This window comes from Sceloporus undulatus, chromosome 1 (assembly GCF_019175285.1).
Source record: "Sceloporus undulatus isolate JIND9_A2432 ecotype Alabama chromosome 1, SceUnd_v1.1, whole genome shotgun sequence".
NCBI classification, from domain to species: domain Eukaryota; kingdom Metazoa; phylum Chordata; class Lepidosauria; order Squamata; family Phrynosomatidae; genus Sceloporus; species Sceloporus undulatus.
In genome coordinates, this window is record NC_056522.1 from 71,218,944 (window position 1) to 71,232,540 (window position 13,597).

At 39.7% G+C, this 13,597-nt stretch overlaps 1 protein-coding gene across 1 annotated transcript in view; it reads right to left on the reverse strand.

Annotated features, from left to right (window-relative positions):
- Positions 1–4,953: 4,953 nt before the first annotated feature.
- ABCB10 (ATP binding cassette subfamily B member 10) overlaps positions 4,954–13,597 on the reverse strand; it is a 28,165-nt gene continuing 19,521 nt past the window's right edge. The window contains exons 10-15 of the mRNA XM_042456728.1: positions 11,144–11,353; positions 10,238–10,317; positions 9,751–9,931; positions 9,536–9,579; positions 8,420–8,454; positions 4,954–6,327 (exon numbers count right to left, since the gene is read on the reverse strand). Of these exons, the coding sequence (XP_042312662.1) occupies positions 6,066–6,327; positions 8,420–8,454; positions 9,536–9,579; positions 9,751–9,931; positions 10,238–10,317; positions 11,144–11,353 (812 nt within the window). The 3' untranslated portion in view covers positions 4,954–6,065. The remainder of the gene's footprint in view (positions 6,328–8,419; positions 8,455–9,535; positions 9,580–9,750; positions 9,932–10,237; positions 10,318–11,143; positions 11,354–13,597) is intronic.

The window sequence follows — 13,597 nt, forward strand, 5'->3', positions numbered from 1 at the left end:
TAACCTTCTTTTCTCCAGGCTAAACATCCCCAGCTCCCTGAGTCGTTTCTCATATGACATGGTTTCCAGACCCTTCACCATTTTAGGTGCCCTCCTTTGGACACATGGCTCCAGTTTCTCAATGTCCTTTTTGAATTGTGGTTCCCAGAACTGGACACAGTATTCCAGGTGGGGCCTGACCAAAGCGGAATACAGTGGCACTATTACTTCCCTTGATCTAGACACTATACTTTTATTGATGCAGCCTAAAATTGCATTGGCCTACTGCATCGCACTGTTGACTCATGTTCAACTTGTGGTCTACTTGGACTCCAAGATCCCTTTCACATGTAGTTTCATTCAGCCAGGTGTCCCCCATCCTATATCTGTGCATTTCATTTTTCTGCCCTAAGTACAGCACCTTACATTTCTCTGTGTTGAATTTCATTTTGTTAGCTTTGGCCCAAAATAGCTTTTGGCTATTACTTCAAGAGAAGTAATAGTGCCACTATATTCTGCTCTGGTCAGGCCCCACCTGGAATATTGTGTCCAGTTCTGGGCACCACAATTTAAAAAGGATGTTGAGAAACTGGAGCGTGTCCAAAGGAGGGCGACTAAAATGGTGAAGGGTCTGGAAACCATACCCTATGAGGAAAGATTCAGGGAGCTGGGGATGTTTAGCCTGGAGAAAAGATTAAGAGGTGACATAATAGCCCGGTTTAAATATTTGAAGGGATGTCATATTGAGGAGGGAGCAAGCTTGTTTTCTGCTGCTCCAGAGAACAGGACCCAGAACAATGGATGCAAGCTACAGGAAAAGAGATTCCACCTGAACATTAGGAGGAACTTCCTGACAGTAAGGGCTGTTTGACAGTGGAACACACTCCCATGGAGTGTGATGGAGTCTCCTTCTATGGAGGTCTTTAAACAGAGGCTGGATGGCTATCTGTCAGGGATGCTTTGATTTGGATTTCCTGCATGGCAGGGGGTTGGACTGGATGGCCCTTGTGGTCTCTTCCAACTCTATGATTCTATAAAAGCTTTCATTTTGAATGTTGATCCTGTCCTCTGGAGTATGAGCTACTCCTCCTAATTTGGTGTCATCTGCAACTTAGATTAAGCATGCCCTCTATTCCATCAGCTTCTAATGGACCTAAGCAGAGCCCAAGCATGAACTTTAGAGCCCTCACATACACCATTATCCCATCCCTTGTATATAATCTCACAAAACATGAAAGACAAATCTGAAATTGGTTTCTGAAAATATACTAGTCTTGACTGGGGCATCCCTACCATGCCCCAACGATTTTTGTTGTTGCTGTTTTTGTTTATTTTGGATCCATTTTGGTAAAACATGCCAAATATAGTCCAGATTTGTTTAGAACGTTTTGCCTTTATTGGCGATAGAAACGTCAAATGGTCAAGTCCCAGTCCGTTGGCCATCTCTTTAGGCTTCCCCTGATGTGGCTAAAGTGCAGTATCATACATCCAGAAAACACGGCCAGCGGAAGCCATTTTGTGATGTAACGGGATTCAGTGCATAGACATTCATAGGTGCTGAGGTAATCTTCCTCAGTGCCTATTATTCTATTTCCTAACCAGCTATGGCCAGGAGCTAAAATGACTGAAGTCCTTTTTTGTGTAGAAGTGGACCTTCTGTACAATTTGAGGTTTCTAAGTAAACGTTTTTAAATAATTTCTCTACAGAATGATATACGACTAAGCACCTTCCCCACTTAGGAGAGTAATAAGAATATCAAATGTGAAAAAGACCTTTGGCAAAGAAACTGGACCTGTTGTTGTGTGCCCACAAGTTGTTATGGTGGCCCTATGGCAAACCATTTTCAGTGGCTTGGTGTGGTTTGCGTAAGTTGGTTGCCATGACAGGAATTGTAGTTCTAAATTGGAAGGTAAATGGATCACCAGTCCTGCTCATTCAGTCATGTTTGATCAAATATGTGCTGTCAAGGGTTAAAATAAAATAAAATGCAATCTCATCTTTTTCAAAAAAAGAAACTTGATGCTTAGTTCAGATAACTACAGTTAATGCTCAGGATTACTCCAGTAATGCTCCAAACCAATGTACTTAGAAGATTCTTTCCACTATCTGACCATCATTTAATCTCCTTTGCTCTCACTTATACTCCTCCTCCTCGCTATACTATTCAACGTCTTTTTCGTGATCTTCAATCTGTTGACTCTAACCATCTTGGTCTGACCCTGGATTCATCTCTCTCTTCCCTAAATCTCGGGGATTCTGCTGATTCAGCAATGTCTTTATTTAACTCCACTCTTTCCTCAACTCTTGACCATTTTGCCCCTGTCTCTGTACGCACTTCTTCCTCTAAGACTAGGCCTCAGCCCTGGCTTACCCCCAACATTAAGTTTCTCCGGTCCTGCTCTAGAGCGGCCGAACGTCTTTGGAGAAAGTCCAAAAAGTGGGCTGATTTTATCCATTTCAAATTTGTTCTTTCTTCTTTCTCGCGCGCCCTCTCTATGGCAAAACAGAATTATTACAAATCACTGATCTCTTCCAATGAGAGGTGCCCGCAGCGTTTGTTCTCCACCTTCAACACTTTGCTTAAACCTCCCTCTCCTCCTGTCTCTTCATCTTTCTCTCCTAATGACTTTGCTAACTATTTCATCTCTAAGATTACCACTCTTCGCTCTGAGATAGTCCCTCCTGATTCTTCTTCTGCTCTTAATCTTCTATCACCTTCGCCTAACAAATTTTCTGTCTTTCCTCCTGCCTCTTTGGATGAACTATCTACACTTCTGAACTCTTGCAAACCTGCTACCTGTCCTCTTGATCCTATTCCTACTCGTCTTCTAATCTCTATAGCTCCCTCCTTTCTGCCCTCGCTCCTCCATATCTTCAATCTCTCTCTCTCTACAGGCTCCTTCCCCTCGGACTTCAAACATGCTCTCATTTCCCCAATTCTGAAAAAACCTTCTCTTGACCCCTCCTCTCTGTCTAGCTATCGTCCGATTTCTCTTCTCCCCTTTCTTTCTAAAGTTTTGGAACGGGTTGTCTATTCGCGCTGTCTTGAGTTTCTTGAAGCCAATTCCATCCTTGATCCCTTTCAGTCTGGCTTCCGCCCAAGGCATTCTACAGAGACAGCTCTCACTAAGATCTCGAATGACCTTTTACAGGCCAAGGCTAATGGCCTTTACTCTGTTCTCATTCTTCTCGATCTGTCTGCAGCCTTTGACACTGTTGATCACTGTCTTCTAGTTGACATACTCTCTGACCTTGGGTTCTCAGACTCTGTTCTCGACTGGTTTAGATCTTACTTGTCTGGCAGATCTTTTGCAGTAGTTGCAGGGGGTCAGACTTCTTCTCCTGTTCCCTTATCTGTTGGAGTTCCCCAGGGCTCTGTTCTGGGTCCCCTTCTGTTTTCTCTCTACACACTGTCCTTAGGAAAACTCATTAGCTCTTTTGGCTTTTCCTACCATCTGTATGCCGATGACACCCAGCTGTATCTTTCTGCCCCTGACCTTTCTCCAAGGCTTGAACAGCAAGTCTCATCTTGCCTTACAGCTGTCTCACAGTGGATGCGCCATCTGCGTTTGAAGCTCAACATGTCCAAGACGGAGCTTCTTGTCTTTCCTCCTAAGCCCAACCTTCAACACTCCTTTTCTGTCTCTGTGGACAACATTTCCATTCAACCAGTCCAGCAAGCCCGCAGTCTTGGCTTTATCTTTGACTCTTCTCTGTCGTGTATCCCTCAGATCCAGACCACAGCCAAGGCTTGTAGATTCCTTTTGTACAATATTGCCAAAATCCGACCATATCTCACTGCCTCTACTGCCAAGATCCTGGTCCATGCCCTAGTGATCTCACGACTGGATTACTGTAATGTCCTCCTGGCTGGGCTTCCTTTTTTCTCACCTCCGTCCTTTAATCTCTGTCCAGCATTCAGCTGCACGCATTATCACTTCCACCCACCGCTCTGACCACATCTCTCCTGTGTTGGCATCCCTTCACTGGCTCCCTCTCCCTTTCCGCATTCAGTATAAGCTCCTGCTGTCGACATTCAAAGCCCTCCATGGACTGGCCCCTCCTTACTTATCAGACCTTCTTTCTCCTCACCTTCCCACCAGGGCCCTCCGTTCTGGTAGTCAAGGTCTGCTGTCTCAGCCCAGGATTTCCTCTGCCCCATCCCGGATTCGCCCCTTTTCACTTGCTGCCCCTCACTCCTGGAACCTTCTTCCTCCACAAGCAAGAGCCATCACTTCTTTAACCAGCTTCAAAACGGAGCTGAAAACCATCCTATTCAGAGAAGCTTTCCCAGGCATCGCATAATTGTCGCTTACTATCTGATGTTCTGTTGTTGGCTGTTTATCGATCCATTTCCTGTATTCCTATGTACTGTATATGTATTATCCTACTTGTGATTATGTATTTTCCCTGGATAATGATTAACCATCCATTATGAAGCCTTGCCCTCCCTCCAGTCCATCTGCCTTGGTCCAGGCCTCGGAGGTTGAGAGGAACTGCTGGACCTCTTACCCTTTCTCGTCACCACTCCCTTCTCCTTCTGTATCATGTCTTTTTTAGATTGTAAGCCTGAGGGCAGGGAACCGTCTAACTAAAAAGATTGCATGTACAGCGCTGTGTAAATTTACAGCGCTTCATAAATAAAGGTTAATAATAATAATAATAATAATAATTCTACTGAGTTTGTAACTTTGTTCAGAAAATGGTCTTATTTCCAGTTAAGGATACAATATTAGATGATCATTCCTTTATTCTTTTAACTCTTTGGCCAAAGAGTTAAATAAATTACTTTTCAATTATATTACACGTTTCTATGTAATATAGTGTGACAAACGTCTACTAAAAAATTCATAAGAAGGACTCAGTTTTAGAGGCCAGTATACAACTGCTTTCATTATTATGATTTTAAAAAAAATCAAAACAGCCCAATTCCTATTCTTTTATTTTAGAAAGAAAAGTTTTTATGCAACTGCTTAATGGTAGAAAAGTTTTGGTCTCTTTATTATGCCAAATAATTCATTTAATACACATCTAAACAAACATATGCTAATTTATCCCTATTTTATATCAAAAATTGTATTTGCAAGTTTAATGTATCACAAACAAGGCTAAAATGATTGATTTGTTTGATGCAATCCCAGGCACAATTATCTTGGAGAAAGCCTGATTTCAAGTATATTTATTACTTGGAAGTAAATAATTTTGAAATGAGGTTACTTCTACCTGAATAGATGACGACGGCCTATATTAGTCAAACCATAAGTCCAACTAACTGATTGGGAGTGGTAATACCTCTTTCCAATATGTGACAAACATCTTTCCCAGCTTTGATATCGAAGATAATTTTAACCTAAAGTAGCAGGGATTGAACCCAGGCCCCTCTGTATAGAAAACACGTACTCTACAATTCAGCTTTGGCTCCTTCCTTAAACTATAGAACAGACAGCCCAATGCTATTCATGTTAAGGAGAAATTTCAAAACCACAGATGAGATTTAATTATAATAATTACGTTGCAGAAGGTTTGCAAGTCCAGTAGAACAAAGTTTTTATCTTTGCATTTTACAAGTATCCCCCCTGCATCTTCTTGTCACTTCTCACAATGTTCCACAGGGTCAACAGTGAAGCAGATTTTCAGGACGTGAGAGGAAAATAACTACTACTACTACTTCTGTGAGCAAAAGCTTCTGTGAACAGATCTCTCTCTTCTGTACAATGACTTTAAAAAAGAGCTCCAGAATTTTACATAGGTTTAACTTATCTCAAACTGGAGAAAAAGAGAGTGCTTCCAAACCTTCAGGTTTAAAAATTCGTAGACATCCATATTCATTAATCAAAGCAGCAGCAAAATATTTACGTTGTAAAAACAATTCAGTGTTTTATATTTTCACAAGAATATAATTATAATTAGATGCTCTGAATAAATTTTTTAGCACAGCCAAGTTTTGAAATATCTGAAATACACAAGAAAAAAATATAAACACATTTATTATACATAAATTGAAACATAATTTAAAATTGCTTGGAAATGTGTTACATTTCCGTTCCTTATACTCTTTCATTTTTTTTTTTAAAAAAAGACTTTTTCAAGATTTTACATTTAATGCAAAAATTTCACTGTTCTGGATAAAAGACTGTTTCTTCATTAATTTGCTGAAAAGTCCATTTGGGTTTGCAAGCAATGTTTCATGTTTTCCACACTCAATAATTCTGCCTTGATCAAGAACTGCAACTGAATTAGCATTCTGAATAGTAGACAAACGGTGAGCAATAATGAGAACAGTCCTTCCTTCCATGAGCCGATCTAATGCATCTTGGACAAGGAATTCATTTTCAGCATCCAAAGCACTAATTCATAAACAGAATCAAGAGAAAACGTGTTATTATCCCATATCACACATTAGGGGAGTTAGTTTGCTTTCATTTTATTTCAAGTTTCTTATAACTGACAATATTGTAAGAGTACTGAATCTATTTCAAAGTAATCTAGTTAAACAAAGCAATAACACTGTATTTTTCTATAAAACAGATGGCCTTTGGTACACTTTTTATAGTATTTATGTTACAAAGCTGTTTCAAACCCTAAGTGAATGACTACCTCCAAATGGAAGCTTCAGAAGCCTCGAGTCTAGCTGATCAGAAACTGTTCCAAGAAAGGAGGCAGTCCCTCCCATTTCTTCATATCTATCTATGATGATTGTGCAGCTTATGACTATCCTGAATGGATTCTTGAGCCGTACCACCTAGCCTTCAGCTGTAGCATCCCATTGGCATGGTCCACTAGTATCAGAAACATCAAAATACACAGTCCCCTCTAACCTCTCCTTGAAGTAGATTGGAGTCATTTCAGGCATGCTTTTTTTTTTGACATTCTTTACTTGACTGATCCCTGAAGTTTTCTACTTCAAACTCATGACAGCAGTTGTACATTTAGTCACCTAGGACAGACTGGGCCAGATTCATACAAAAATGCACTATATTTTGTGAACACCTTAACTGTTTTAAAGAGATAGCATAATATTGCCATCCACACACAATTCAACTTGCAAGGAAAAATAAACTTATTGGAAGATTATGGTATTGTGTAATATTTTCTTTTATTTACAAATGCACAGACTAAACTTGGCTGCAAAGGCACAGCTTAACACTACAAAATAGTTGGAAGTCTGCTATCCTTATCAGATTTTTCAGTGGCACTGCCTGCACCCTGAAAAGCCCCAGTCTACCTTGATTCTGACTGGACCACTTTCCACAGTGTCAGTTCTGTACACAGACAACTTGAGAACCCCAGCACCAATTAAACAAAAAGAAAGAATCGTATGTCTCCTCCAAAAAAGCTTTCCCTTTCTAAAATTGTCTCTGACCATCTCCTAGTCGTGTTATCAACAAACATTTTGCCATAGCAATCTATTATCCCCTTGACAGAGGGGTCTTTCTCAGTGACAGTGATTGAATCTCCCCAACACAGTCGTTAAACCTAACCAAATTGGTTCTCCCCTTGTAAGCAGTTTTCTGCATTACAATTACAGAATCACAGGGATGACAGGAACCCTGACCTCAATCTTTTAATATTATCTCTCTCACTCACACAAAATATGTACCTTCTCACAGCTGTCAGATTTATGATGAATTTAGTACTTGGACATTATTTGTCTGTTTTGCAAACTTTCTCAGCTTCTTAAACTTTATATTCAAACATTTCTATAGAGATAATACTTCCAGAGTAGTTAATAATAATAATAATAATAATCTGTTTGTTTATAGCCCGCTTTTCCTGGGAGATCAAAGCGGGTTACAACAAAGTACTACACAATGTACAAATTTACAAACAGTATCCACATAAAAATCCATATCAATACATCAAATTATTAAAAACAAGATAAAAATACAAGATTAAAAACCACAACAATAACTAGCTAAAAATGCTTGTGTAACGGGGAGAGAGGAGGAATCACAGCGTCTGGGGGAAAACCTATTGGAAGAGGAAGGTCTTCAACTTCTTCCTAAACAGGTCAAGGGAGGTAACTGAGCGGAGCTCATCGGGAAGGGAGTTCCAAAGCTGCGGGGCCGAGATGGAAAACGCCTCTGTGCAGTCACAATATACTTTGTGTCAGGAACCCTCAACAATTGCTTCCCGGCCGATCTGAGAGTGCGGGGCAGATTATATGGGGAGAGGCGGTCCTCCAAGTACCCTGGGCCCAAGCCATTTCATGCTTCCAAGGAAATACTGTGCCTAATCCTTGCTACAATGTGTTAACAAAGAGTATGCAGATGTTTTTGAAACAAATTCAGAGACAGTAAAAAAAAAGAGTGACGGTATTCAATATCTGGCACGGCAGCACATAGACTGCATATTTACCTGCAAGAAAGGACTTTAAAAAAAATCTAACCAAAACATTTTCCCACCTAGTTATTATATCATGTCATTTTTATTACTTACCTTGTTGCTTCATCAAGAAGAAGAATTTTTGGATTCTAGAAAACAAAATAAATTTGTCTTTACTTGAACAGCTTTTTGAGAGTTGAAGACTGCAAATTTTAGAATAAGAATTGGAATGCCAATTTATTTACATAAACAGGAAGATAAATGTATAACTTAGTGTTTTAACTTATACATGTGAAAATTACATTATATGAGCCTTGTGAGGCTTGGCAATCTCTCTGCAGAGAAACTTATATAGTAAGCCCCTATTAAAAATGTCCACAACAGTCTCTCTTTGACCTCTGCCACGTTGCTACTGAACATGCCCAGGCCAAAAAGAAGTCAGGAGGGCTGCCTTTCTTTCTCTAGTTTAGGCAAGAGAGAGGTAATGATGCTTCCATGCCAAAAGGGGCTTCTTGCCTCTGGCTCTTGTCACTGTCTTCATGCTGAGTCCCTAATAGAGGCAGGTTGCTTTCCTTGCTCTTCTCCCACACACCCTTTTCAGGCTGCATTCTCGTTCTTTTCCCGCATTTATATTCCTTTTCCTATCTATATAGATGCAATCATTTTAAGATCACCAACACCATTTACGCACACACATATATACACACACACAATTGTAACCCCTCAGATAATCAGATCCTCTCTTCTTTAGCTCTTCTTTTAAGTATATTCCTCCATGCATTTTTAAAAGGAGAGGAAAAGATTTGTTTGTTACATGCCCAGACAACATATCTATAGGTCATAGCAAAATCCTTAATTTGGCCCCAAAATCTGTCCTTGACTTATACATGAGGTCAACTTTCATATGAGTATATACAATAGTTAAGAGGCCCCAAAGGGGCTGCTCCTTCTAGAAAGGGTTGTAGAGCAAGTTCCAAAACAGCCTAATTTTTACTTCCTCAAAAAAGATGCAGCAGACAGCAAAGTAACACACGCTCTCATTCTCTCTCTCTCTCTCTGTGTGTGTGTGTGTGTGTGTGTATATATATATATATATATCACAAACATGATACTGCCATAATTACTAGATTTCCAACTGAAAAAACTCAACCATGAAAAGACTTTTTGACACCTGTTTTTCAGTGTTCTCCTCATTAGTTCTTTAAGACAGAGATATGCAAAAAGGTTTACCTTGAGAAGAGCCCGGGCAATAGCAATTCGTTGTTTCTGTCCCCCTAACAATAAAAAAATTATTTTTTAAAGCCAACATTTTAAAATTTTTGTCTTAATTGCACTTCTAAATTAAACACTGTAGAGATTTAATGCTCTCCACTAATCTCTATAAAGAAGTAATCATATGAAAGCATTAACCACATAAATACATTTTGAATATGGCAACACTTTACCTGAAAGAAGAACACCTTTTTCTCCAACTAAAGTGCCGAATCCTTTAGGAAAATTCTGGATGAAACTAGAAGCATTTGCAATGTCAGCAACTTTCTCAATTTCTTCCATAGTAACTGCAGACGGGTCCTCAGCCCCATAGGCAATATTTTCAGCAATAGAGCATGAGAAAAGGATGGGTTCCTAATATGAGTGAAAGAACAGTGAACATGACAATACAGATTCACTATAATATATAGAAAAAGAGTACAACTATAAGTGATATTATGCAACAAACATGATGAAAAAGAAAGCACTACATTAATAAATACAGACAAATGTGCCCACACTGATGATTTTCAACTTTAAGAGGTGGAATTCAAATGGAAAGTACCCCCCCCCCCCAAAAAAAAAGTTATTCAACATTCCCAAAGATTTGTCCAATGCTTACTATGGGAAAGTAGAGCAGAAGTAAATACTACAATTAAGAAACACAGCTTCTCTTCTTACCTGACTTACTGTTCCAATTTTAGTCCTGAACCAGAGTGGGTTTAGCTGACGAATGTCAACACCATCAACAGTGATACCTCCTTTAACAAATTAAAAGAATGTTAGATAACAGGGGTTGGGAAAAAGGAAAGAATAGGAAATACAGAACAAAATCCCCCCCCAAAAAACTACAACACTATTGTTATAAAGCACTATAGCACATGTATAGTTCAATTAGCTTTATAATACAGAAAGACTTGGTCCTTCGTGTGGTTTTCTATTCCCAGGAAAGAGAAGATTTCACTTTGGAGGGATGTTAAAGACTTTAACAGAGGTCTCTCTTTCTTTACTATGATGAGTCAGATAAATATGTGCCATATCCAATTAATTTAGAGGGCTGCAGGCCAGTATGTCTCACAAAAAGAACTAGAAGCCACATTCTCAGATGAGCCCTGAGAATGGGGTAAAAATACAAGATTTTCATTGATTTGTATTGAATTATATTGTACTTTTTATTGCTGTAACCCACCCAGATTCTATGTGATTGGGCAGGATATAAATAAATCAGTATTATTGTTATTATTAAGATGAGCCTAATACATTTCTCTGAAGCCATGTTATACTTTTTTCCTTCTTCAAGAATAGACCAAGTCTTCATATATTTCTTCAAAAATAGAATAGAATATTAGTTATCCCACCCCTCACTCCCCATATCAGGTGCGGCTCTTTTCCCAATGACCTAGCACTACATTCTCACTCAGCAGGCACTGGCCGGCAGCCTTTGAGCAGAAAATCTCTTTATCTTGTCATTTGGAAATCAATATGGAACAGATGGCTGAGGGAGTTATTTCTTTCCTCTCAAGAGCAAAGGTCTGCACAAACAGTATGTACATAACAACTGCTGACACACTGCATACAAATTCATACCTGAGATTGGATCATAAAGCCTAAGTAGGAGAGACACAACAGTCGATTTACCAGAGCCACTTGGGCCAACCAGTGCCATCACAGATCCTGCTGGGATGGAAAGGGTAAGGTCTTGAAAAACTAAAGTTTCTGGACGAGATGGATATGCAAACTGGATATTTTTGAACTCCAGAGCACCTTTGAAAGCATCCTGGTTTAACACGATACCCTCTAAATGAGGGAGAAAAAAGAGATAAGAACATTCATTGTTGAAGATATCCACCTATAAACACTTTAAAAAAATAAAAATAAGGACCTACTGGTTCAAGCAGTCTGCATTTTAGTAGCTTCACTGTGCTATATTCACAATTACATCATTAAAAAGACAAAGGACTTGATGTGTGATTGGATATTGTCTTATGGATCTGGGTCTGCAAGTCTACAGTAAAACAGCTAAGCCACATCATCAGTAACAATAACAATGCAAAATTACAGATCTTGAGCAACAAAAGGAACATAATTTGGAGATAAGAGAACTGGGTGAAACAAATGGAGGTGGACTTGGAAATGTGTACAAAAGCAAAGGCAAGGTTATAGCCACCAGCTACACCCCTATCAAGGGCACACCAAGCCATTAAAACCAGCACTTCATATGTATATATGGCATTATTACTGGTTAGGGAGCTAAACAACACTGATTATGACTGTTTTTGCATCTAATAATGCAAAACATTTATGTCCTCATTGCCCAGGTCACTTGTCTTCTAATTTGTAAGGTCCAAGATCCATTGATAGCATAATAAAGATTAAAAATAATCTAAGAACAAAATATCTCAGGCAATATATTGTCTGAATTTTATGATATCACGCAATTCACTAAATTCAGTTATCTGAATTTAATCATTACCAATGGTAAATGGTAAAATAAAAGCTATTAAACACAAAGCTATCTCAATAACCATAATAATATGCTAATATCCTATGCCCATTCTTACTGGATTTTTACAGCATAATCCTATGCATGTTTTGTTAGAATAAGGAGCTTGTCACACTAATCAGTTTTTTCAGGATATTCTGCTTGAAAACCACTACTTGGGAAGGCAACAGAATTGCAATGCATTCTTTCATACCATCACTCCATTTGCATTTCAACGGTATACATTCCCAGTTAGCTTTCTCACATTAGAAATATGACAATATCATTTACACCACCTTGGTGTTGGTTTTTTTTTAAAGGAAGCTATAGTTATGCAATAATGCAATTGAGCAACTACATAATGATGTCATTATGCCCACTCCAACCATTCCCTGCCTAGTTCAGGAAGGTGAAAACTTTGTACCATTTTTTGCTATGTGTTTTCCCATGAACCAACACATGCCTGATTCTGCTTTTGTATATTACTCTTTACATTTATTATTAACCTTTATTTATAAAGCGCTGTAAATTTACGCAGCGCTGTACATACAATCTTTTTAATTGGATGGTTCCCTGCCCTCAGGCTTACAATCTAACAAGACACAACACAAAAGGAGAAGGGAGTGGTGGTAGGGAAGGGACCTCTCTAGTAGCATAATACATATAAAGTACATGGCAATACAGGAAATGATTCAATAAAACAGGCAACAAAAGAACATCAAATAGCAAGTGACAGTTATGCAATGCCAGGGAACGATTCCCTGAACAGGAGGGTCTTCAACTCCGTTTTGAAGCTAGTTAAAGAAGTGATGGCTCTTGCTCGTGGGGGAAGAAGGTTCCAGGCGTGAGGGGCAGCGAGTGAAAAGGGGCGAATCCGAGATGGGGCAGAGGAAATCCTGGGCTGTGACAGCAGACCTTGACTACCAGAGCGGAGGGCCCGAGTGGGAAGGTGAGGAGAAAGAAGGTCTGATAAGTAAGGAGGGGCCAGCCCATGGAGGGCTTTAAACATGGACAGCAAGAGCTTATACTGAATGTGGAAAGGGAGGGGGAGCCAGTGAAAGGATGCCAACACAGGAGATATGTGGTCAGAGCGGTGGGCGGATATGATAATGCGAGCAGCTGAATGCTGGACAGAACTTAAAGGACGGAGGTGAGAAAGAGGAAGCCCAGCCAGGAGGACGCTACAGTAATCAAGTTGTGAGACCACTAGGACATGGACCAGGATCTTGGCAGTGGAGGCGGAGAGATATGGTCAGATTTTGGCAATATTGTATAGAAAGAATCTACAAGCCTTGGCTGTGGTCTGGATCTGAGGGATACACGACAGAGAAGAATCAAAGAATCTCCAAGACTGCGGGCTTGTTGGACTGGTTGAATAGAAATGTTGTCCACAGAGACAGAAAAGGAGTGTTGAAGGGTGGGCTTAGGAAGAAAGACAAGAAGCTCCGTCTTGGACATGTTGAGCTTCAAACGCCGATGACGCATCCACTGCGAGACGACTGTGAGACTAGATGAAACTTGCTGTTCAAGCCTTGGAGAAAGGTCAGGGGTGGAAAGAT